The sequence below is a fragment of the Nomascus leucogenys genome, chromosome 13 (assembly GCF_006542625.1).
Source record: "Nomascus leucogenys isolate Asia chromosome 13, Asia_NLE_v1, whole genome shotgun sequence".
NCBI lineage: Eukaryota > Metazoa > Chordata > Mammalia > Primates > Hylobatidae > Nomascus > Nomascus leucogenys.
This window is the reverse complement of record NC_044393.1, coordinates 105,590,282-105,616,820: the sequence shown is the minus strand read 5'-3', so window position 1 is coordinate 105,616,820 and position 26,539 is coordinate 105,590,282. Positions and strand designations below refer to the sequence as shown.

Below are 26,539 nucleotides of genomic sequence, written 5' to 3'. Positions count from 1 at the left end.
GGATTTAATACCTGTATCAAAAGAAGAAAATCCACTTCCAAAAGACGGAAATCCACTGAACGCGGAGAAAAATGACCCCGTCCCTCGGCTTCTGCTTCCTCTGGGACCCCTTCGATTCCCAAAGAAGTCCTCAAAAGGGTCTTCTAAAATCAAACATAAACACACACTATGAAGTCTTTTTTTCAAGTTTTTTTCCTCATGTGATAGCTACAGTAAGAGAAAATAGATGTTTGTAACATATTCAGGGACAAAAAACTTAAGAGATTGTAACAAAAGAGCTTATCTACAGGGTAACTGAAATACTACCTCACCAACAGTTTTACTAACTAGTTTAATTCAACTAAAACTACAATACATTATATCAAATAAACTACCAGACTTAATTAAAAAAACAGCACATATACACATTCTTTATGGAGCACCAATATGCACTTCAAACTCAGCTCTTTTCACATCACTGATTTGAGGTCCTGTTAGACGCTGTTCCTGCTGCGACCACTGGAAAAGTAAGAAAACCTTCACACAGCGGCTGTTGTATTCCTTGGAGTCTGAGTTGCCTTCTCCAAAGCAATTCAGAAACAGAAAAATGGATTACCCTAACACGCACACACACAAACACACACACAGAAGGAACGGTGTGGCCATGTAAGCTAAGTGTAAATACCTGATGAACTTCGGCAAAGGAAATTCCTTTTATTCTAAGTTTAATGTCTCAAAAAACTTTTAAGGATTAGCTGAAATCAAATCTGAACAAATGTTAACAAGCAGACGTAAGATTACGCTTGAGCGTGTCTCAACAGAACATCACCAAGGTGAGGAAGCATCACGCTGCCAAGTGGAAACACAAAGTGCTCCTGGAAATCAAGATCATAACTGACTGTTTTGTTTTCCTCCGTTGCTATTAACAATCAACGAGTACTTACTAAAAATTCATAAAGTATACAAACCTTTTTAATTTACCTGGGTTCTGCGTTAGTAATTACTGTAATTTTTTCAGAAAAATGAGAAACCTGTGATAAAAGCAAGGAATCCTAATAGATGCATTAAGACATAAATGCACGCAAGGTAAAGACAAAGGCAAGCCAGGACCAACTAGGGAATTAGTACGGCCTACTTGCAGGGCAGAGCGACCAAAGCAGGCAGTGGATACATTTGAGTCACAAATGTTAACAATAAATACGGCAGCACACAAGGATACAACAGCAAGCACTGAAATCAAGCAGAAATCGAGATTCATGAAGCAACTGAGGTTATGAACAAGAGTGTCTTGATCCAGCTACTCTGGAGGCTGAGTGGGAGGATTCCTTGAGCTCAGGAGTTTGAATCCAGGCTGGACAACATAGCAAGACTTTGTTTCTACTAAAAAAAATTCAGTGACTAGAGAAAAGCAGCACCTGAGGTTGACTCTGACCACACTCTGAAAGGACCGATGGTACAGGTGGGCAGCCAAAACCCTGAGACGCTGGGTACCCCCAGGACCCGCAAATAGTAAATAGTGAGGAGCAAAGGCTGAGGAAGCTTCCGCAGAGCAGGGAGGGCAGAGGTCCACACCGGACTACTACAGAGCTCGTCAGAATGAAACTGGCCAGTCGGCTTTACCCAATGCCAAGCCCAAGACACTGAATCCCAAAGAAACAAACATTGGGAGAAGTGGTCACTGGTGACTTTTTGGAAAAGGTGGCCAAGAGATAGAAGAGGAAGAAGGCATGCATAGCCAGTGCCCGGACACCCCGCAGGCCAACTCGCCCCTCCGCCCACAAGCCGGCATGTGAGGTGGAGACCTAGAGGAGGAGTGCCAGAACGGGGATGCCAACAAGAAGTTACTCAAACGGTTACTGACTGTGCAAGTTACTGCCCACATTCCACAGTCAACGCCCCCTGCCCATAAAAATAATCGTAAGATGGTCATAGGTACTTTGCAAACAGACCTTACCGTCCCCCACTGTCCTATTCAAAGACAAGAAAGAATAAAAGCAAAGATGTTAAATCCTAACCTTTTACCTAAAACTAGGAACATTTTGTGAATTTCTCTATGACACAAAAACTTCACCCAATTCAAATAAAAATCCAAGCATTCTATTTAGAAACTTTCTACTTTGCAGCCATAGCCTGCACATCATTGTGTCAGTTAAGTATTCTATCTGACATATCTACAATATATCCTCCCAGGTAAAGAAACAAACATTACAAATACAGTTAAAACTGATTGTGGTAACTCTCTTCATCTCCCCTAGGAGGTGACCATTAAAAAGCATTTCCAGGAGGGTGCAGTGGCTCACAGCTATAATCCCAGCACTTTGGGAGGCCGAGGTGGGCAGATCACTTGAGGTCAGGAGTTTGAGACCAGCCTGGCCAACGTGGTAAAACCCTGTCTCCACTAAAAATACAAAAAAGTTAGCCAGGAGTGGTGGTGGGCATCTGTAGTCTCAGCTACCCAGGAGGCTGAGGCACAAAAATTGCTTGAACCCCGGAGGTGGAGGATACAGTGAGCTGAGATCACGCCACAGCACTCCAGCCTGGGCAACAGAACATGAGTCCATCTCAAAAAAAAAAAAAAAAAAGGCATTTCTGCATTTCCATAAATTGAGGACATTAGCATAGATCTGTATGTAGTTCCAGCTCCTTAGGAGGCCAAGGCAGGAGAGATCCCTGGAGGTCAGGGGTTCAAGACCAACCTGGGCAACATAGCAAGACCCCTTCTCTACAATAAATTTTAAAATTAGCCAGATGTGGTGGCACAAATCTTTAGTCCCAGCTCCTTGGGAGGCTAAGGCAGGACTGCTTGAGCCCAGGAATTCAAGGCTGCAGGGAGCTATGATCACACCTGTCGACAGCCACTGCACTCCAACCTAGGTAAGAGTGTGACAGTGAGAAAGGCACTCACGTGGCCAGTCTCACTGTCCATACCTGAGTCCCTAAACCAAGTTATTCTTTTACACACTCTACAACGTTTATATCCTTCCGCAATTTCCCATTTATCAATGCTAAAACATTGGTTTAGTTACAATTTCTTTAAATCCATGGCAACTAAACCCTTAAAAGTTGTCCACAAGGCACTGAGCTTTTAGATGCATCTTGAACCTGTGTCTCAGTGATAACAGTATTAACCAAGTGATTTTAACTGGTTTGCATTCTAAGCTAAATTAAGACAATGACATTCATAATTATAATATCATCATCTACAGAAGCTACCTCAAAAGCTGGCTGAGTAGTATGTTATGAGAAGGCCAATGCTTTTCCGTTTCATTTTCTTGTATGAAAAAAATCTTTATCTTGTTTATTTCTCTACTGACATTTTACAGCTTAAATATAATGTTTTACAATTCAGGTATTCACTGAATTTTAACTCGTATAACTTCAAATATTAAAATCACAAATTACCCTAAAAATGAAGTCTCATTTATAACAGAAACAGTGCTAAGAAACATTAAAATAATTTCAATATTTATAATTATATACAGTTAAAAGTTGCTACTTGAGATCAGACAAGTCCTTATTTCAAGTAAGAGCTACTTATCACGTGCTGGTTTCTGTCGTTTTGAAAAGCAATCTAGAAGTATGTATTAAGCTTTTAAAACCTTCAGCACCCCAAAATAAGACCAGTATTTTTATTATAAAAAGCCCTCAACCCAGCAATTCTACATCAGGGAACTCAACTCATCCCAAATGTGGAACTAAGTTGCTGAGTGTGCATAACCAGGCACAGGCAAGCAAGCGTGTGAAGTGCCGACTTGAAGTGTTCGTGGCTAGCAGAGCTGGAGAGAAAGGCAGGGAGGCCTGTGGGCATAACAACTACACAGCGCGTGCTACAGACGCTCCCGTGGGGCTCCAACTGGGGGCATCACAACTATACAGCGAGTGCTACAACGCTCCCGTGGGGCTCCAACAGGGGCGGAGGGGCAAGACCTCCTCCTCCTCTCACCTCATTCCCATTTTCAAATTCTTAAACCCAGCATGTATTGTTACTTTTGGATTTATAAACAACTGATCATACTTTTATACTTTAGAAATAAATCTTAAGACACTTGTTAATCAAATGTGCTACCAACTTCTTTTTTACTTTACCTCACCAGAAAGAACCACAACCAGTGAGGTGCCTGCTGAAGGCCACAAGACCACAGAACGGGCAGTGGAAGAAAGTGGCTGTGTCCACAGGACCAGTTACAGGAACGAGGACCATCAATGCCTGGAGTATTTCCTCCTTATTTTGTGACCAATATTTGTCATATATAATCTATGCATGTCATATTTAAGCACATATCAGTTTTCTTCCCTCTCTTATCCTCTTATGTAATATACACATATTGCCTATTAAGTTACCCCGTATCAAGGAGAACCGTAAACACCCCAGGAGAACGTGACCTTCGCTGGGCAAGGGGCTAGTGCACTTTCGGTTGTCTGCAGGATAGTGGATCATGTTAAGTGGCTGTGACCTTGTTCTTGTCCTCACTTGACAATTAAGCCCTGGGTTAAGGAAATGCATATGGGTGCCAAGTTGACAAGAGATGGACATGTGGTTGATTTCATGTTCAGGTTGACTGGGCCATGCACAGAGTTCCCAAATATTGAGCCAAAAATCCTTCCGGGTGATTCTGGATGAGATTAGCATTTGGATCAGGAGACTGGTAAAGCAGCTTGCCTCCCTAATGTGGATGGGCCTCAACCAATCAGTTGAGGGCCTGGGATCCCCACCCCACACCACCCCACACCACCCCACCCCGGGGGAGGAGACTGCTCCAGCCCTGACAGGTTTTCCTGGCTAGCCTCCACAGTGGTGAGGGTTAGTCATGAGCACCTTCCTTGTAATACACCTTTCACCCCCAGTGGCAGTTTCTCTAGACTCACGCAGATTCTGCAAAGCAAAACATGTATGCTCATCTCTTTAGAACCATCTTTAAATGGGTCTTCAAACCTTAACTTCATATCCTGAGGTACAAACACTACTTGAAACAGACTGCATTAGGATTTAACTCTTGAGGACTAAGTTCTGATTTTTTATCTTGCCCAAATTCCTAAAGGGCCTGGGGAGTCATGCCCTACAAACCATTTGAAATTGTCCTGCAAAGCCATCTTTCGTGGGGGAAAATGTGCATCTGTGAACAGTCTATTAACATGGCTAGATCTTTTTCTTCCAGACCCTCCCAATCCTGAAGAGATTAACTGGAAGTCTAGCACATGTTAAAGGTCTGAAAAGGAAACATTTGTCATCTATTGCCTCTAAGGGCAGCCACTATAAGACTTCAAAGGAACCTTCATCTCCACAATCTTTTAACCTGAACATTTTTTTTCTATGATCCCAGGTCTTTAGACAAACTCAACCGATTGTCAACCAGAAAATGTTTTCATTCACCAACAGTCTGGAAGTCCCCCTGCTTTGAGCTGTCCTGCCTTTCTGGGCCAAAACAATGTATTTCTTTTTGTTTGTTTGTTTTTTTCCCAAGACGGAGTCTTGCTCTGTCGCCCAGGCTGGGGTGCAGTGGCGCGATCTTGTCTTACTGCAACCTCTGCCTCCCGGGTCAAGCAGTTCTCCTGCCTCAGCCTCCCAAGTAGCTGGGATTACAGGCGCCTGCCACCCCGCCTGGCTAATTTTTTTATTTTTAGTAGAGGTAGGTTTCACCATGTTGGCCAGGCAGGTCTGGAACTCCTGACCTCAAGCGATCCAGCCGCCTCGGCCTCCCAAAGTGCAGGGATTACAGGTATAATCTGATTGATGTCTCATACTTCCCTATAATGTATAAACCAAGCTGCACCCTGACCACTTGGACACATGTTCTCGGGACTCCTGAGGCTGTATCACCAGCATGGCCACTTATATTTGGCTCAGAATATATCTCTTCAAATATTTTACAGAGTTTGACTCTTTTCTGCGACACTCTTTCCATTTCAATGTTCTGGGCATCGTATAGCAAGAGCTTCTTTAAAACTTTGCAATATCATGCTATTCCCTGAGGAATACTAAGACCAATGCATTAAGGGGCCCATAACATTAACGATACACTAAACTGACAATCTAAAGAATAGTCACAAATTTATGACCAAAAAAATATATATATATACAATGAATTTAACAGTGTGAGAAAACTGACAAGACACATGTAACAAACATTTAAACACATACAAACTTAAAGAAGAACACTGAGGAAGTGGAGACATGTTTTAAACCCACACATTTTCTCTGAGCTTTACCAAGCATGAGAACCTGATGGAACAGGAACAGCTTAACAACAAAGCGAAGGGGATTCCCACCAACCGCATTCATCTCACAGCAGCACCAGTGCAGGGCAGCACTAAGCTCGCCCTTCCTCAGCACACGCCCGCCCACGGCCCAGGAAAGGCCTGCTGTCATGATTTCAGGACTCACTGTCAATTCCCCAAGTGCAGAGAAAAGCTGGAACAAAAAAATGACAGCAAAACAAAACTGAAAAAGCATCATGGCTATTTCAAACAAAGGAAAATGTCACTCTCTCCTGAAGTTCCAAAGCTAAAACCTAGATAGCTGCCCTCAAAAGGGAGAAACACTTGAGATTCAAAAGGCAAGCATGAAAGACATAGACTTCCTCTGCTCTCCCAACTCCTCTCAAAACCAGGCACTCATTTATTACAACTCACATGTTTTGAATGGTGTCACTCACATTTTCAGAAGTAGCAAACAACATAACTGTTAGGAATCTGGAATACAATATGCAATGGGAGCAAATGAAGAACACAGCCAGAGCTCTGCCCTGAACTGCACACCCTGAGAACAGGGCTTCAGTGTTTCTCTCCACTGCTGAACCAGTACCTAGAATAGTGCCTGGCACTAAACGGCAGGCACGCCATATTTGTTAAATGAACACCACCATTTTCGGCTTCCCATATAATTGTTTTTCATTACAAGTACAATTTCTAGTTACATCCTAGGTCTGGTTAGAGTAATCTGTTTCCAAAAGTTACAAAAATCTATCGAAGTCAAAGAATCCACAATACACTGGAATCAAATGATTCTATTTCAAATGCAAAAGGGCCGACATGAGATGAGGAACACTGGCGTCAGGAGGAATGGGCCTCTTCCCAACCACAGTCCTCATTCCTCAGGGAAGAAACCACCAGAACAGCAGCAGGCTCCAGGCTCTTTTCTGAGCCCTACTCGCAGATGGCTGATACATCTTTCCTCCACCATCACACCTTCCACCTCACTGTGCCCCTACAGTATCATACTTCCTATAAATGCTGGTACTCCCTAACCCTGTCAAAGCCCAACACAGTATCAGCTCTGTCTGCAGCCTCAACTTTAAACCACTCTTCCTACATCTTGCACCTGCAGTCCCAGAGCATCTCCTCCTGGGAGCGCTAGGGATACGGCAACTATTTCAATCTCTGGAGTCGTCCACAAGTTCACCAGGGACCAAAATCCCACTGGAAACAGATGATGCGAAAACCCACAAACCTACAAAGGACTCAGGCAACGTCTTGCTCAGGTGACTGTCATGCCAACAATGTGAACCAAACACTATACAAAGACCTGCTGGGGGACCAACACCACAAAATACAAGGGAGGAAACCACCACAGAAACACTGCCCACAAACTCTCACGGCATGGCTCAAGCCCTGTAGAGGGGTAGCCAGAGCCTCAGTTCTCACAGCAGAGAAAATTCTCAAAATGACCGTTTCCAGGAACCATTTCCTCTCTCTATTTAAGGGAGGAGGTCGGAGGAAACAAAGGTCCTGAAATGACCAAGTACGCACTGAAAACCAGCACAAAAGAAGCTGCAGGCCACTAACATGGCACCCATCCTCACTACCCAGGATAATTTTCAGTAGAAATGAAGGGCCTGGCACAGTGGCTCACGCCTGTAATCCCAGCACTTTGGGAGGCCGAGGTGGGCAGATCACCTGAGCTCAGGAATTCGAGACCATCCTGACCAACATGGAGAAACCCTGTCACTCCTAAAAATACAAAATTAGCTGGGCGCGGTGGTACATGTCTGTAATCCCAGCTACTTGGGAGGCTGAGGCAGGAGAATCACTTGAACCCGGGATACGGGTTGCAGTGAGCCGAGATCACGCCACTGCACTCCAGCTGGGCGACAGGATGAGACTCCATCTCAAAAAAATGAGATACTTCCAAAAAACAGCTCCATCTCAACACGAGGAGTTCTCAAATACGCACACAACCATACATGAGTTTGGCATGTTCTCCAAGAAACTCTCACCAGGTGAGAGGAAGAGCGTGTGGGGACGCCGGGCGGGACTGCCTGCTGCTTCACGACCATGTGAAATTACACATAAGGATGAGTCCAACAACTTTAGCCGGAAACCAGTCTCGTACATCACGGTTTCATTTTTTAACCTTTTTTTCTTAAATTTTTAGAGATGGCATCTCATTATTTTTCCCAAGCTGGACTCGAACTCCTGGGCTCAAGGAATCTCCTACCTCAGCCTCCCCAGCAGCTGACATTACAGGGGTGCACCACCATGCCCGGCTTAGTATGTGATGTTTTTATGTGTATTTAAAAAGACTCCTTAACTTCTTCTAAGTGACCTGTGTGTAGGTGTGCACGTGTATGAACTCTGTCCTAAAGTAATCAAAGAACACTCATTACAAACAAACTGCTGTAGCGCCGTGTAATGACAGTGGATCCAGGTCACCAGCACACACTGATCCAATCTGCTGTGCCACTCCCATGCCTGTACTTGACCCCTAACTTCTAGCTCTCATTAACATGTCTAACTTTGGCCAAGCATGGTGGCTCACACCTGTAATCCCAGCACTTCGGGAGGCCGAGGCGGGCAGATCACCTGAGGTCAGAAGTTCGAGACTAGCCTGGCCAACGTGGTGAAACTCCGTCTCTACTAAAAATACAAAAATTAGCCAGGTGTGGTGGTGGGCACCTGAAATCTCAGCTACTTGGGAGGCTGAGGCAAGAGAATCGCTTGAACCTGGGAGGCGGAGGTTGCAGTAAGCTGAGACCGTGCCACCGCACTCCAGCCTGGGTGACAAAGCAAAACTCCGTCTCAGAGCGAGGGGTGAGGGCACATGTCTAACTTTAAAAGTTCCTCCTTCTTTTACCTTTCAAAATTTGCTGCTTGGCTGTGAATTTCAAAGACTAACACAAAAATCCACCCGTTAAGAAATATGATGTTAAAGTGGTTGAATCATGGCCCCCAAAAAAGATACTAGAGTCCTAATCCCCAGTACCTGTGAATGTGACCTTACTGGGAACAGGCTCTTTGTAGATCATCAAGTTAAGATGAAATCATTACAGTGGGCACTAATCCAATACAAATGATGCCCTTATAAAAAGGGGGAACTTGTGGCTGGGCACAGTGGCTCCTGCCTGTGATCAGTTACTTGGGAGGCTGAGGAAGGAAGACTGCTTGAGCCTAGTGCTTCGAGGCCAGCCTAGGCAACACAATGAAACCCCTGTCTCTAAAACATTAAATCCAATGGACACAGAGACAGACACAGAGGAGATGATGTCAACATCGGATAGGACATCTATCTGCAAACACAGGGAGAAGAACAGCTGGAGAAGGGCCTGGAGCAGGATGGGACACACCTCAGCCTCAGAGGCAACCAGCCCTGCAACACCTGGGTCTCACACGGCCAGCCTCCAGGACTGGGAGATGATACATTTTGGTAGTTTAAGCCCCTGGTTTGTGGTACGGATCAAACTCAAGGCTGTCTTCAGGGTTGTGCTCTGGCTTCTAGGGAAAGAGCCTACAAGACGCCCAGCCTGTGCTTCAGGGCTGCCACCTCCCTCTCTTGCTTCTTCAGTTCTATCTCCAAGGCAGCTGAGGTGGTCTGACCAAGGACAGTATCAAGGCACTAGAGGAAGCCATTGTATTCTAGATACACTGTCAGTCAGTCCAGCTCGGGCAGCTCCTTGACACTTTATGGTGGTGCCAGCGGCGCCCCAGCTCTGGCCCACTGTGCTCCTCACTCAGCAGCTCCTCACACTCCTCACTGAGCTCCTCTGCGTCTCCAGGGCTGGCCCCGTCCTCACTGGATATGAGCCCCAGCTCCTCGCTGAGGGCTCGCCCAGGCCCCAGTTACATCCTGTGCAGGCCTCAACCTCACTAGAGAGCGCCAGGTCCTCGCTGGATATCATCACATCCAAGGCCTCACTGTTCTCTTCACCAGGGCTGTCCTCTGTGGCCTCCTCCCCCCGGGCAGTTCTACTAACTCCTCACTAGGCTCCAAGTCCTCACTGGCCACTTCCTCAAACCCTGGGAGAGTAAAATGACTGACTCACTATCATCACTTAATCACAGGTCAGAAAGGCAGGTTACTCTCCTCAATGCACTCATTTTTCCTCCAAGAAGTCTGCTTTCCTTGGTTCTACATACCACAGGATTCCTCCCCTATTGCTACAGAGCATCATTCATACCACAGTGATGCTTTACAAACGAAAAACTTGTTGCACTGCTAAAATAAAAGGCCTCTCTGGAAACCTTGAAGGTTAGCTTTGGTTTTCCAAGAATATAAATAAAAATGTGAAGTTAAACCCACAGGCTTTTCCCAGATGGTAATGCCTGCTATGACTAATGGGATCAAAAGGCACTATTATCAGGTACCCTTTCCTTCCTATCTTCGAACATCATTTCACTGAGCAATAGGGTCCTCTAATAATAAAATAAAGAGATCATCTTAACTCAAATAGGTCCACTGCCTATTAATAAACTTTTCCAATTAACATTTTGACAAGAGCTCATTTTCATGTGCTCTACATTCTGGAAATTTCAACAGTCACCTAGCCTCAGCAGTTTTGATTGTACCCCTCCAATTCAGAGGCAGCATTCCTTCCAGGCTGGTGTTAGAATCCGCCTCCACGACCTCTCCTGGGAGGGCTTCTGCTGTAAAGGACGGGTTCCACACCGCAGGCCCAAGTCTCCTCGGCCACAGCGTGACAATGAGCACTGCCTGGTGCTCAGGCACAGAGCTGCATACCGTGTGTCCAACACCCGGCACCCCTTCACCCTTCCCCACCTACCATGAGGGAGGTCTGAATTACAGCAGGGGTTCTGCATTCTGATAAACGTAAAGTGCAGCTCGGAAATACCTTACGGTAGATTTTAAACTACTTTTTTGTCACATGGAAAGTACACCAGGTCTAGTAAATATGATTTATGAACAGCGGTCCCCAACCTTTTTGGCACCAGCGACTGGTTTCATGGAAGACAATTCTTCCACACAGCGGGTGGTGGGTTGGGGTAGGGGGATGGTTTCAGATACTGGATTCTGATGAGGAACGCGCAACCTAGGTCCCTCGCCTGTGCAGTTCACAATAGGGTCTGTGCCCTTATGAGACTCCAATGCTGCCACTGAGCTGACAGGAGGTGGGGCTCAGGCAGTAACGCTTGCCTGCCTGCCCGCCGCTCACCTCCTGTTCCTAACAGGCCAGCTCGTAACAGGCCACAGACCAGGGTGTTGACCACTGAACTACATCATTAATAAGCAGAAATCCCTCTGGCTCTGCATCCACACCCATCTACACTAAACATACCGCCAGCAGGCTGCACAGTGACTACATACATGTAGTAGCCAAGGAGCAGCAGCTTCCCCTGTGTGTAAATCCTGAGAGCCTGAAAATGGAAGTCATCTAGAACACCTACAAGAACGCAATGAACAAGTATCACTGCCACACTAATCATGGGAAACACAGGGTCTTAAAATAGGTCTGTATGTAAAATGGAGCATTTAACAGTGCAGCATTTCAGTAAGACTAGCACCTCTCTCCTTGGACTAGGGGTAAAAACTCACATATTCACTCATATCTAATTAAATCTCTGTATCTTCTTTACAAGTAATTGCTCTATGGCTTGGTGTATCAGATTATTTTCCCCAAGGAAAACAAAAATTGGCTACAATTCAGTCACTAAGGGACCCTTCCCCTTTGAATTAAAAAAATAATAATAATGTTAAGGGCCGTTTAATCATAATGTTAAGAAGGGGCCTGTTTAATAATAATGTTAAGAAAGGCCCATTTAATAATAATGTTAAGAAAGGGCCCGTTTAATAATGTTAAGAAAGGGCCGTTTAATCATAATGTTAAGAAGGGGCCTGTTTAATAATAATGTTAAGAAAGGCCTGTTTAATAATAATGTTAAGAGAGGCCTGTTTAATAATAATGTTAAAAAAGGCCTGTTTAATCATAACGTTAAGAAGGGCCTGGTGAAGACGCCCGGTCTCAGACGTCACGAGGACAGCCTGTTTCACCTCGTGTGCCCTAGAAGAGAAGCCATGGTGTTGGAAGAGTGGGCCTTCTTCCTCGCTTGGTCTCCATGAGAATCACGGATCAGAACACAGGACTTCAACCCCAACACTGCCCTGTCCTGCAAAGCAACAAATGCAGTTTGCTGAAGGCTAAAGCAAGACGCAAAGGTCATTTTTAAGACAGAGATCAATCCGTAAATTATTTTTCTTAAAGAAATATTTCTTGCCTGTGAGGGTCGATGAAGGATGGATGTAAACATGGTTCTTTCTTGAGCTGTTTCTGCTGATGGCAACAGTGATTACAGCAAATGCACTTAAACGATGAGCAGACCAGTCTCCCGGTGCCCTAATCTGAAATCCCCTGCTTAGCTTCAGTTTCCCTGAAAATGCTAGAGGCCACTGACTGTCCTTCCTCCCTCAGAAAGGGGCTTTCTTCAAGCCAGCCAGCCCATAATAAGGTGTAAGAACAACCTCTTTGAAACCCCATTTGAGATACACTGAAGAACTGCACCATGCAAAAGGCCCAAGACCTACCAGACATGAGAGTGATTCTGCTTCTTCGTGCCTGCGGCAGGCAGGAGCTCCACATGTCTCCCCTATGTTATCTGTAGACACAACTGCTCTTCTCTTTCCCTCCTCGGGGTTGCAGGTGGTGTTCAGTTTCTTCACCCATGCTCCAGGCAACGAAGGAGGTAAACACACAATGTGTTTCCTTCTCAGTAAGTCAAAAGACAAAAACAGCTACAGGAGTACATGTTTAATCCTGACCTCTCAGGTCACCCAGCGCATCACTCAGAAAGTCCCAGTGGTTGAGAAGGCTCTAACAGGAGACAGCTAACAAAAGTGCCTGACCCAAACTGTGCCCAAGACATACACCAAAGCCTAGGACCAGGCATCAAGACTCAGATGCCGTTGATGAGAAATCCATTTTCCTACAATCAAACAGCAGCTGTAACAGCGCTGTCTCCCTTAACAAAACCATTCTGTCAAGCAAAGGCCTCCGCAGTCTTGCTCCAGAGGTGCCTTTCTGCAAACACTGAACAACAGTCCTCACACACAGTGTCTACAGATAAAGGTCTTGCCAACAGTACTATGATGCTTAATAATTTTAACAGGAATATGATGTGACAAATTCACACACAAATAGGTTGTTCAATGGGAAACAACATTTCCAAGTCACCAGCACCCATGCCCTTACCACTGTTTCATCTGAGGGCAAAAGCAAGTTAATTACGGCCATACACAACAAACAAAAAAAATACATTAAACCCTTTATTAATTTTTCAAGTTGTAACTTAAAACAAATTTGCAAAGAGGAAGAAAAGATTTTACAGCTCCTGTGCTGCTTTTTTTCAGACAGGGTCTTGCTCTGTCACCCAAGCTGGAGTGCAGTGGCCCAATCTCGACCTCCCAGGCTCAAGCAAATCCTCCCACCTCAGCCTCCCAAGTAGCTGGGACCACAGGCACATGCCACCATGCACAGCTAATTTTTTGTATTTTTTGTTGTTGTTGTTGAGACAGGGTTTCACCATGTTGTTCAGGCTAGTCCAATGCTGCTTTAAACACAAAGTTTCATGACAAAATACAACTTTTTTTTTTTTTTTGAGACGGGAGTTTCACTCTTGTGGCCTAGGCAACAATGCAATGGCACGATCTCAGTTCACCGCAACCTCTGCCTCCTGGGTTCAAGTGATTCTCCTGCCTCAGACTCCCAAGTAGCTGGGATTACAGGCATGCGCCACCATGCCCAGCTAATTTTGTATTTTAGTAGAGACGTAGCTTCTCCATGCTGGTAAGGCTGGTCTTGAACTCCTGACCTCAGGTGATCTGCCCGCCTCAGCCTCCCAAAGTGCTGGGATTACAGGCATGAGCCACCATGCCCAGCCTAAAATACAATGTTAATTCAACAGAAAGGCCATACTAAGCCCTCACTTGGGTCATGGACACACACCAAGTCAACCCACATGATTAACTTACCAAAGAAGTCAAATGAAAATGGGTCCCTTCCACCAAAAAATTCCCTGAAGACATCATCTGGGTTACGGAATGTGAAGCCAAATTCAAATGGACTGTCAAAATGACTTCCACCTGCACAAATACAACACAGCTTTTAGTTTATGAATTTTGGTGTTTTGTAGGCAAAGAATTCTTTGTTGACAGAACATTATACAAATCATGATCTAATAAAAACAAAAATATTTCATAAACCTTAAGTTCTCTATAATTCAAAACATGAGCCCTGTACTGACACAACGTGAGCGTGCCCAGCGCTGATGGCATGAGTGCAGCAGTAGCCCCTTCGACACTACTTTTCACCATCTCTAAATCCGTGATCGGCATATAACATGTAACATTACACACCATTTTTATGATTTGTTATGAAGGTTTATGAAGACCAAGAGTATCTGCATCCACTTTGACAACTGCCTTCCTGGAGCCACAGAAGCTGCCGCGTGGCCCCAGTAGGTTTGGAGCAATAATTTCCCAACACCCCTGGGGAGGCTGGTCACAGCCCAGTGACCATGGGAACTTTTGGAGACAAAGTCTACGCCCTTCAAGGTCATTATTTTAGCTTTTCAGGAAAATCTGCTCTTTAAACCCTTAGGATATTTTGACATAACGTCAAGTGCTGATCTAAGGCTGTACGTTCACAATATATTGCAGTATGGTTACAAATTGTTCCTATCTATAAAAAGCACATCAACATATACTTCTAGTCTCACAAAAAGATTTTTAAATGCTATCAATTTCTCTGTCCTCTCCCCAATTTAGTTCGCTTTCTACGTTGCATCTCTATTTACTGATACAAAATCGACTCTGACCAAGAGACTCGTGATTTACAAACAACTTACTTGCCAAGACCTTTTGTCTTCAAAGAAAAAACTCATGTACTTACCTCCTCCTCCACCATTTAATCCTTCTTTGCCGTATTTGTCATAGATGTCCCGTTTCTTAGCTAAAAATTTAAAGAAAAGTCGGTAAGGCCAAGTTCCTTTTAAACCCTTAATTCAATAGATAAGGTATTTCCCAAGTTGTAAATCGGTTTTCAATGTTTTACAATTGAATTTCAAGGAGTATGGCCACCCTTTCTTTAAAACAAAACGAAGCAACAGGGAAAACTTTCTGTACCTCTCTCCTGAAAAACAATTCAAAAAAAATTCAGTATGTTGAATTTTTACAAGTTATTACAAATATTTAAGTATTTACGGCCGGGCACAGCGGCTCACACCTGTAATCCCACCACTTTGGGAGGCCAAGGTGGGCAGATCACCTGAGGTCAGGAGTTTGAGACCAGCCTGTCCAATACAGTGAAACCGCATCTCTTGTAAAAATACAATAATTAGCCAGGCATGGTGACAGGTGCTTCTAATCCCAGCTACTCAGGAGGCTGAGGCAGGAGAACAGCCTGAACCCGGGAGGTGGAGGTTGTGGTGAGCCAAGATCATGCCATTGCACTCCAGCCTGGGCAACAAGAGCATGGGGAAAAAAAAAAAACTTAGCCGGGCACAGTGGCTCACACCTGTAATCCCAGCACTTTCGGAGGCCAAGAAGGGAGGATCACCTGAGGTCAGGAGTTTGAGGGCAGCCTGGCCAACACAGAAAAACCCAGTCTCTACTAAAAATACAAAATTAGCCACGCATGGTGGCGCATGCCTGTGATCCTAGCTACGCAGGGGACTGAGGCAGGAGAACTGCTTGAACCCAGGAGGCAGAGGTTGCAGTGAACCTAGATTGCACCACTGCACTCAAGCCTAGGCAACAAGAGCAAAACTCCGTCTCAAAAAAAAAAAAAATTTTTTTTTTTCTTTATTCCATTAGATCATTTCTTTCACTCTACTGCCTACAGAGCCCAGGCATGCTACATTAAAATCACATGACCAAGTACAAGATTATTCCAACCATAGAAGTGCACCATTTTACTACAAAAACCCAATCAGAGGACCATATCTGCAGCACAAAAACAAACATGCCAGGGCCTAGGCAACTGGAAGAAAGTAGATGTGCCAGAAAGGCGCCAACCTAGCACCCTACAGGCTCATTCACCCTCGAAGCAGACCACCCGGATGCAAGGCCTGGGGCTAGCGTGCCAGTCTCCACTGACAGTCTTCACACTTACAGTCCAAATGCTACTTATATCCCAGAACAAAAACAATGACATTAGAAGCACTGGTACTTCTGACATGATACCATCTGCGTTCCTCAAAAACTCTCAGGCTGGATGCAGTGGCTAACGCCTATAATCCCAACACAACACTTCGTGTGGGTAAGGCAGGTGGATTACTTAAGCCCAGGAGTTCAAGACCAGCCTGGGCAACACGGCAAAATCCCACCTTTAAACACAATACAAAAGAGTTAGCTGGGCACAGTGGCACCCACCCGTGGTCCCAGTTACTCAGGAAGCCGAGATGGGAGAATCGCTTGATCCTGGAAGGTCAAGACTGCAGCGAACTGGGATCGTGCCACTACATTCCAGCCTGGGCAACAGAGTGAGACTCCCTCTCAATTTTTAAAAAGTAAAAGAAAATCTCACATCCCACAAAATGGGAAAACAGGCTTAGAAACAAACCACTTGCAAGCAGGTTCAGGCAGCCAGTGCCATGGCAAGAACAATGACCATGTTTTGAAGACAACTCCAGCTGGCACTGAAGGCTGCCTAAAAGGACATGAAAAACACACCCCATACACCTCCCAAAAGAACCAAGCGACTTTTCAGTGTGGTAGTTTACAGCTGCTCTATCAAATATGAAGCTTCATTTTGGTCCTCACTTTTCCTAATGTTACTAGTCCCTAATATCCTAAATCTGGCAATACTGAATTAGCACACCAACAACAAGGGCCGAAGACCAAGATGGCAACACTGAGGCCTGTGCCCTCCTGTCACTCCAGCGCACAAATCCAGGGGAACAAGCCTGGCGCAATGGTGCTTGGAATTGAGGAGAGGACCATCACCTCAACCCAGGAGTTCAAGGCCTCCCTGGGAAATATAGCAAGACCCTCTCTCTTTTTTTAAAAAAAAAACAAAACTTTCCAATGAATAAGCTCAACAGTTCAAGACCTTAAATGCCACATTTCAAGAAGATTTCAAATATCAGTGTTTTTATGTCTTTTCATATTTTTTGAAGTAAAACGTCTGGGATTTCCTCTAAAACAAAGGGGGTGGGCCACACTGTCACCAGAGAAAGCAAAGCTGGTGGTGTCCTGGTAGCTGTTGAAGGTGGCAAGCTTACACTGGGCTCCTTCTGATTGGTTTTTTTGTTTGGTTTGGTTTGGTTTTTGGAGACAGTCTCGCACTGTCGCCCAGGCTGGAGTGCAGTGGCGCAATCTCAGCTCACTGCAACCTCTGCCTCAAATTGGGTTCTTTAAAAAAGAAAAAAAAAATTTTTGTTGTAAATAAGGGCCAATTACCTGACCATATGCAGATACACTTAACCTAACCAAGTGCCCACTTCCAGGGTTCAGTTAGTCCATCCCTAACCTTGAAAATGCCTCGGGCTTTGCTTGCAACAGGCCACCCAGCACTGCAGCAGACAGGGGCACTGTGTGGCTTTCCAGTTCTGTCACTGTTCCCCTAACCCAGGCCCCATGCAGAGCCTTTACTTCCCCATGGAACCCCAACTGCATCTAGGCGACAGCTGACCTCTGACCCCTCACCAATTTGTGAACTAGGCCAATGGATCTGACTTCCAGTAACGTACAACACCTCTGCTCCAGACCTAGGAGGGGAAGACAGGCCTGAAATGTGAAATCTAAATTTTAGCTGCGTGTTTCATCCGCTCTTTTTGGGAACTAATGACATCCTCTCAAGTAGTAAAGCTGACTCCACTGGCATGGTATTGTATAAGCCAGTGGGGGTGAGCAAGGTCAGAATGATCACACACAACGGGGGCAGGCACACCACATGCACAGTGACCTGAGTCCCACAACCTCTTCTCTCCCCGGTTCCTCAAAGCCAGGATGTCCAGTCCTGTTTTAAAACAGCCATCCTAAGAGAAACTGCTAGAAGCCCTGGTGCTCCTCAGCACTCGTGGTTACCTAAATCAATTCAAATCTTCACGAGAAAAGTAAAAACCTCTCAGAAGGGCCCAAAATCCAGTAGGCATCAAAAACAAGTCACTTGAGTCCATACTGTGCTACCCTGAGGAGGCTCCCAACGCCCACTCCGCAATCCAGCATGCCCGCTCAGGGTCCTTCAGCAGCTCGCTGTCACTCACCATCCGACAGCACTTCATATGCCTCCGCTACTTGCTTGAATTTTCTCTCTGCTTCTTCTTTATTCTCGGGATTTTTATCTGGATGCCACTTCAGTGCCAGTTTTCGATATCTTGGAAAGAATAAAGGATATTGATCACATTCTAAATCCAGAAATCAACTATGCTTTTGAAACAAACATTAACCACGAGAATGGCTTCAGAGCTGCCAAGTGGTGAGATGAATACTGGTTTTAATTGTAAAACCTCCCTTTCCTAATGAAATACACAAAGTTCTAAAATCCAGATAGCCAGGAATAGTGGCGTGCAGCCAGATAGACCCAGCTACTCCAGAGGCTGAGGCGTGACAACTGCTTGAGGCCAGGAGTTCAAGGCTACAGTGAGCTATGATCACACCACTGCAGTCCAGACTGGGCGACAGAACAAGACCGTCTCAAAATTAAAATTGTAAAAATATTCATTAAAGTTTTAGAAACAAAATCCTGATAACATAATACAAACGAACTTCTAGAGAGAGAAAAATGAAGATCACAGTGTCCACAACATGGACTGACAGTGACAAGACTGAGCAAGTACATGAAGTAAAGGAGAAAGGCCAGGCGTGGTGGCTCACGCCTGTAATCCCAGCACTTTGGGAGGTGGGCGGATCACCTGAGGTCAGGAGTTCGAGACCAGCCTGGCCAACATGGAGAAACCCCAACGCTACTAAAAATACAAAATTAGCCAGGCGTGGTGGGGCATGACTCTAATCCCAGCTACTCAGGAGGCTGCGACAGGAGAATCACTGGAACCCGGGAGGCAGAGGCTGTGGTGAGTCGAGATCGCACCATTGCACTCCAGCCTGGGCAACAAGAGCGAAACTCCTTCTCAAAAAATGTTTAAAAAGGGAAAAAAAAGGCCTGGGTCACTGAGCAACAAGATCCAACATCACCATTCATATCCTTCCATGTTCTGATTCCCAGGACCCTACTTCCTCAGCCAGCCCACTACTTAGCTCATCTGTGTGCCAAAGGTGAGTCACCTGCCACCAAACAGGCCAGGATCTCAGAATCTTTCAAACACCCTCTGTGCCAGATTCAAGATCTAAACAGAGTTAAAACACTGACTTCTACAAAGATTCTATAACCAAGGTCATATTCTGTTGCAGAGTTCCAACTGACCAAATAATTGCATGCTATTTAAATACAAAAAAAAGACCAGGTGCAGTGGCTCACACCTGTAATCCCAGCACTCTGGCAGGCCGAGGCGGGTGGATCACCTGAGGTCAGGAGTTCAAGACCAACCTGGCCAACATGGCGAAACCCCATCTCTACTAAAAATACAAAAAGCCGGACATGAAGGTGCGCGCCTGTAATCCCAGCTACTCAGGAGGCTGAGACAGAAGAACTGCTAGAACCCAGGACGGAGAGGCTGCAGTGAGCTAACATCGTGCCACTGAACTCCACGCTATGGACAGAGCGAGCCTCCGGCTCAACATGAATACATGAATGAATGACTGAATGAATGAATACAAAAAAATTCTCTAGTCTAATTAGCAAAACCTAAGCAGCATATATTCAAAAGGAGGATAATGTTAAAAAAGAAAAGCAGCATACCCCTCAAAATCTCAGACTAGTATACTAATCCGACAGTGCTTTTAACACTTGGTAAGTTATTACTGTAAAGCTGTTGTGGCTCAATTTAACTTACAACATGTTCAACAAAACCTTGGCTTAACCATACTAAAATCTGATTAAAGCTGGAGTCCAGAATACTTAACAGTAATTTATGTCACTATGGACCTAAATAAACATGTAGCAGCCGGGCGCGGTGGCTCACGCCTATAATTCCAGCACTTTGGGAGGCTGAGGCAGGCGGATCACGAGGTCAAGAGATTGAGACCATCCTGGCCAACATGGTGAAATCCCATCTCTATTAAAAATATAAAAATTAGCTGGGCGTCGTGGCAGGCGCCTGTAGTCCCACCTACTCGGGAGGCTAAGGCAAAAGAATCGCCTGAACCCGGGAGGCAAAGGTTGCAGTGAGCCGAGCACGCCATTGAACTCCAGCCTGGGCAACATAGCGAGACACCATCTCAAAAAAAAAAAACATGTCGCAGTGGATCAAATAACCCTAAATGTGCAGAAATCCTCAATCAAAAGTAACAGACCATACAAAAGACAAGAGAAAAATGATTACTGTGCAGTACTACCCACCATCTAGTGTTCATATGAAAACTTGGTAATGGATGAGAGCAAGACAAGATTCAACTGTGTATGCCCCAGTCATACACTACTAAAATATTTAAAAATCAAGGTGTAATACAACATGATATGCAAGTGTGAACAGTGCCAAATGACTTTGAATGTTGACCTTCAGATCTGTTGGACCTGCACACCAGTACTTCAGCACCAAGGAAGGAAGGCCCATGGTGTGTGATTCAAACACAGGAAGAGTCTGGTATCTCAGGAGAGATGCATAACAGGTGGCAGCCACAGACCTTTAAGTCCTCAAACAAAAACTGTCAACACACACAAAGCCAAGGGTATACAAAATAGACTGTTCTAACAGCATGCACCCCATAGCTATCATTCTGCTCATTTTTAAAAGTCAGCATTTATACAACTGTACACTCAGGAGTGCAGGAAATCTCACTGCTTTTATAGGTAACAGCCTTTTCTAAATTCCTACTTCAGCGTCATGCTAGAGACACTCAGCAACCTGTATGTTCTCAGAAATAACTAAAACCAATCTACTCTCTAATGACAGCTATCATAAAGGTATGTAATTTCCATCATTACTGAAAATACTGTACACATAATATGCTTATCCACTGATAAGGTTTGGCTGTGTCCCCACCCAAATCTCAACTTGAGTTGTAACTTCCAGAACTCCCAGGTGTTATGCAAGGGACCCAGGGGGAGGTAACTGAATCACGGGGACTAGCCTTTCCTGTGCTATTCTCCTGATAATAAGCCTCACAAGACCTGATGGGTTTATAAGGGGTTTCCGCTTTTGCTTCTTCCTCATTCTCTTGCTGTCACCATGTAAGAAGTGTCTTTCGCCCTCCTCCATGATTATAAGACCTCCCCAGCCATGTGGAACTGTAAGTCAAATTAAACCTCCTTTTCTTCCCAGTCTCGGGTATGTCTTTATCAGCAGCGTAAAAACAGACTAATACATCCATTAACTTATTCAAGAGAAGTAAAGTATTCCCAGCTGTCTTCGTTCTATAACCTGTCAAGTATTACTGGCTGTTAACACTATTGATAAGAATAGTGTGAGCCTAAAGTGTGCAGCACAGGCTTCCTCACAGTGTGGGAAACCTCACTCCACTGGTCACAGCATCAGGGCCTGCCTGACCTCTCCTCAGTGGACTGCTTCTACTAGGTTCCTCGGCAGAGGTTTCAAATAATCTTCAGGCAACGTCAGCCATCCTGACTTGGCTTTTTTGAGACAGGGTCTCAGCTTGGTTGCCCAAGCTGGAGTGCAGTGGCAAGAACATGGCTCACTGCAGCCCCAACCTCCTGGGCTCAAGCAATTCTCCTGCCTCAGCCTCTGGAGCACCTGGGACTACAGGCATATGCCACCACACCCAACTATTATTATTTTTTTTTTTTTTAGTCAAGACAGTATCTCATTTTGTTGCCCAGGCTGGTCTCAAACCCCTGGGCTCGAGTGACCCTCCCACCTAGGCCTCTCGAAGTGCTGGGATTAGCGGTGTGAGCCACTTGCCTGGCCGTAATTTAGCATTTTAAAATGAACTATCTCAGCTACGCACAGTGGCTCACATCTATAATCGCAGCAATCTGGGAGGCCAAGGCGAGAGAATTGCTTGAGCCCAGGAGTTTGAGACCAGCCTGAGCAACATATTGAGACTCTGTATTTTTATTAAAATTTAAAAATTAAGCAAAATGAACTATTTGGCCCCAAAAAAAGTTAATTCTATCTTCAGACCCACTAAGTCTAGCAGTATAGACTTCGTTATTTATTAACAATTTTTTTAAAGTTGGTTCCAACTATTCCAGGCTAACTGCTCTCTAGCTATGTTAAAATCTAACAATCTGTTTCATGACATCTTTGCTGTATACTCTACATTCACAGTTAACACCTTATTAATTAAACAGACTAAGGTTACCATGAGAGCCTTCTGTGGCTGGAACTGCCATCCTCACACTGGCCAGGCCCTGGTCACACAGATGCAGGTATAACAGGCACCGGTGCAGTTCTCAAACTTTCATATGAATCAGAAGGGACTCCAATGGCATAGGCTGGAGCCCAACAATCACAGCAAGAAAATTCGAGTGCTATGTACTCTGGGCCCCTACCTTGCAAAGGGGCACTCAAGAGTGCCAAGTCAGCTCCATTTTCAAAGTCCAATGTAAAAGATGTTTGGGATTATCTCGCATCCTCAGTGAAATAATCAGCGACTTCAGATATAAACCAAGTGACTGACTAGTGAAGAGCAAAGCCCAGGCCTAGACTGCAAATGCTCCTTGTTAACTGCTCTGTCAAATTAAACTATGTGCCATTCAAAGACTGGTATACTACATTAAAAGCCGTTTTCACAGGCAATAGAAGAAGTTATACTACTCAATTACCAATGTACCACTGTGAAAATGCATTATCTCAGAAATGAAATTACTTACGCCTTTTTAATATCCTCAGGTGAGGCATGTCTCTGCACGCCTAGAACTTCATAGTAATCCACCATGTTTTAAGAGATTGTTGGAATGGGTCCTGCAAGTAAAAACACGTGGTCAGTGATGAGGCTGCTGGGGATGGGCAAGTCACAGTGGTGGGATGGGTCTGGAGAGGGAGGAAGGGGTGGTGTCACCTTAGCACCTATTGGCCTACAGAGAGAACTTCCACTACAGCTAACCACTAGCCTGCTGGGCCAAGACCTTGTCTGGGAACTGGTTCCCAGATTCATGCCCTAAGACCCTTCTAGATATGGGGAAAAAAGCTCTGAAATAGCCTAATAATAGCCTAAACTAAATAAAAACAACAGGTGACTCTGAGGCAGAGACTCCGTGCCACTTGACCACTAGCTGACAAAGTCTGTCATGTGTTCCTAGACACGGTCTGTGCTCAGGGAATGTCAGTTACCTCTTTCATTCAATGCATTCCTGTGCCAGGCATCGGGCAAGACCATGGGGCTCCAAGGACAAACACATTGTCCCTGCCCTGAACCAACTTCACATGGGAACAATAGGAAGCCATCCTTCCACCATTCTGTCACCCACACAAGGGAACAGCAAAAGCCCTCCCACACATCTCCCAAAAAAGAAAGACCTTTGACTACACAGTAGTTAGCGTAACTTTACCCTCTGGTTCCAAGCTCCCATCCATTCCTCTACCAAACAAATACAATATTGCCCTGCTGACCACACTAATTAGATAGTATCACTACCAACTGGAAGGTAGAAAACCAGCAGCAGAGATTCATTCCCTAAGTTCCCCTATGGATTATGTGGTTCAATCTTGTTACTTCCCCGGGCAGTAAAATGTACAATGAAACCCATTCTGCTTCTGCCAGCTCTAATGGAGGATGGAGCCTCTGGTCCCACAAGGAAGAACTACACACACACTGCTGCTTTATGATGTGACGTTTCCTAACCAATTTACTTATTTAAATTTGACTGGCTAACCTACTCTATTAAACCAACGATCAAGAATCTGCATAGCCGGACGCGGTGGCTCACACCTGTAATCCCCGCGCTTTAGGAGGCCGAGGGAGGTGGATCACTTGAGGTCAGGAGTTCGAGATCAGCTTGGCCAACATGGTGAAACCCCGTCTCTACTAAAAATACAAAAATTAGCCAGGTCTGGTGGTGCACGCCGGTAGTCCCAGCTACTCAGGAGGCTAAGGCAGAAGAATTGCTTGAACCCAGGTGGCAGAGATTGCAGTGAGCTGACATCGTGCCACCAGACTCCAGCCCATGCCACCGGACTCCAGCCCAGGCGACACAACGAGACTGTCTCAAAAAAAAAAGAAAGAAAAAAAAAACAGTACCACGAAGCCACAAAGAAACATCTGTGGAAACTTCAACTCTTGGTTGTTTTTTTTTTTAATTGAGACAGGGTCTCACTTTGTTGCTGATCTTGGTCTCAAACTCCTGGGCTCAAGAACTCCTCCCACCTCAGCCTCCCAAAGTGCTGGGACTGCAGGCATGAGCCACCAAACCTTGACCTAAAACTCTTGTTTTTATAGAAGTCCTTTAATCAAAAAAACAAAAAACTATAATGGAAATCAGGATCTATTTAGATGTATATAAACTACATTATCAATTCAACAGAATGACTAACATCAAACTTAGAAAAGAAATGTACATCTTCAAATACATGACAGCAAAGATTCTAGGTGTTAAGTTTAATATGCCAACTACAAAATATGGAATTTAGAGCATCAAAATGTTCTTTTTCTTAAGTAGATCTGTTCCCAGTATTTTTAAAATTACAACTTAGAAAAAAACTTGTATGGTTCCTATTTTCTTATAATTATTCCAATTTAACGTTATCAGTTTTGCTGGATACATAATAAAACAAAGATAAAATATTAATTGGAGAATGTGCCTAAGGGTATCCCACAGCACAGTTCTTTCCACTCCATTTGGAAATATTCAATATAAAATATTAGGGACTTTTTTATTTAATAAGTTACAAGGTAAGGAAAACCCAATTATGAAAGATTTCCTCCCTGGTAGTTAGAATGACATGGCAACATACAGGATTCAAGCCACACGAGTCCAACTAGTCTCTAGAGAAAAGACAGGAGTCGATTCCCGTAAGTAGGAACACCGCAATCTTCTTTCAGTAACTAAAAACCTGCCCATCAGTCACAGCACACAAGGCAGAGCAGCCAACAAGCAGCAGGAAAGCCAGCGTTTCTTCACGTCTCCCTCAACTCCCTTGGCTGAGTGACTACGTGAGGTTATTTTCACTCGAGCTCCAGTTTGCTGCCAAGGATCTGAGGTGGCATTTTGGCAGTGATGCCAGCGGCAGTACCTAGCAGAAACAGGGGGAAGCTGCTAATCCACTCTCACTAACAGAACAAGAGCAGAAATGTCAGTACCAATCTTCCCATGCCAGACACCTGGATCATCCCCTCTGAGCACTATATATAGCAAGAGGCCATTCAATGTGCCACACACCAGGCACACGTGCCCTCGCAAGTCCAAACAGCTCATCTTCTGTCTGCACTTGGGTGCCTGTGTTTGTGCATGTGGTGGTGGGAATGGGAAAAAGACACTCCCCCGAGGCAGCGAGCACAGAGGTGAGAACATGGGTGTGGGCAAGGGCCGCATGGCCAGCTGGGGAATGCTGTGATTTACTTCACCACCAAAAACACTCTCACTGAAAGCCTGCTCTGTCATGTACGTGCAGCATCCACTAACAGCACCCAGTATTCATGCAGCACTCCATCAAATGGCTAGTTTCCTTACCAAATGAAGGCTACCCTACAAAGAAAGCATAAAGGCAGTAATGAGGGCCACCCCCCGGAGTGGACGCCCTCACCTCCCCCCTCCTCCTGCACCGCTTACCCTTAGCCGCTCCACTTCCTTGCCTGGACTCATCCCCCAGTCCTGCTGCAGCTCCCCACTGCCTGCCACTGGAGGCTCTTATTTAAGGTCAGTAAAAAACCCACAGCACCACCCAAAGACGTTTCCCAGCTCTCCTCATCCAACTTCTCTCTCCATCTGCCTTCCATCACCAACTTTCACCCCTCCACTGGCCCGCTGAAGAAAACTATGGGAACGCTAAAGGCTCAAGGCCAACTCTCATCCTACATGTGGGTTCTCATCCTTTCCCATTACATAAGTATCATTTACTTAGCAATGACTCCCAGATGTAAGCTCCAAGCTCAGGCCTCTCCTGGGCACTTCAGACACAAATAGACAGATGACTATTTGACACAGCCACTTCGATGTCCAGCAGACATCCTAAATAGAACACGACCAAAATTTAACTCTTAATCCTCCCCACCTCCTACATACCTGGTCTTTTTCTAGTAAATTCTACCTTGAGCTCCGAGGTGCCTGTGAAATGTTCACCTTCGCCAACATCACTACACTCAGCACACAGACACAAATAAATCACAAAGTTCTGTCGAGTCTACCTCTGAAATATCCGAAACTCATTCACTGTTCTTTAT

General features: G+C 45.0%; 1 protein-coding gene across 4 annotated transcripts in view; it reads right to left on the bottom strand.

The window, feature by feature from the left end:
- The window catches only part of DNAJB6 (DnaJ heat shock protein family (Hsp40) member B6), a 48,137-nt gene that overhangs the window by 3,933 nt on the left and 17,665 nt on the right, over positions 1 to 26,539 (bottom strand). The window contains exons 2-7 of one of the 4 annotated variants that reach the window (XR_004033043.1): positions 23,034 to 23,124; positions 18,409 to 18,518; positions 15,093 to 15,152; positions 14,174 to 14,284; positions 948 to 1,947; positions 25 to 854 (exon numbers count right to left, since the gene is read on the bottom strand). Coding sequence is in view for 2 of the 4 variants with exons in the window: in XM_030826344.1 (XP_030682204.1) it covers positions 1,655 to 1,947; positions 14,174 to 14,284; positions 15,093 to 15,152; positions 18,409 to 18,518; positions 23,034 to 23,098 (639 nt within the window). In the remaining 2 variants the exon portion in view is untranslated. Of the gene's footprint in view, positions 1 to 11; positions 1,948 to 14,173; positions 14,285 to 15,092; positions 15,153 to 18,408; positions 18,519 to 23,033; positions 23,125 to 26,539 lie in introns of those variants that run through there. The other 3 variants (XR_004033044.1, XM_030826343.1, XM_030826344.1) reach the window with 3 other exon arrangements.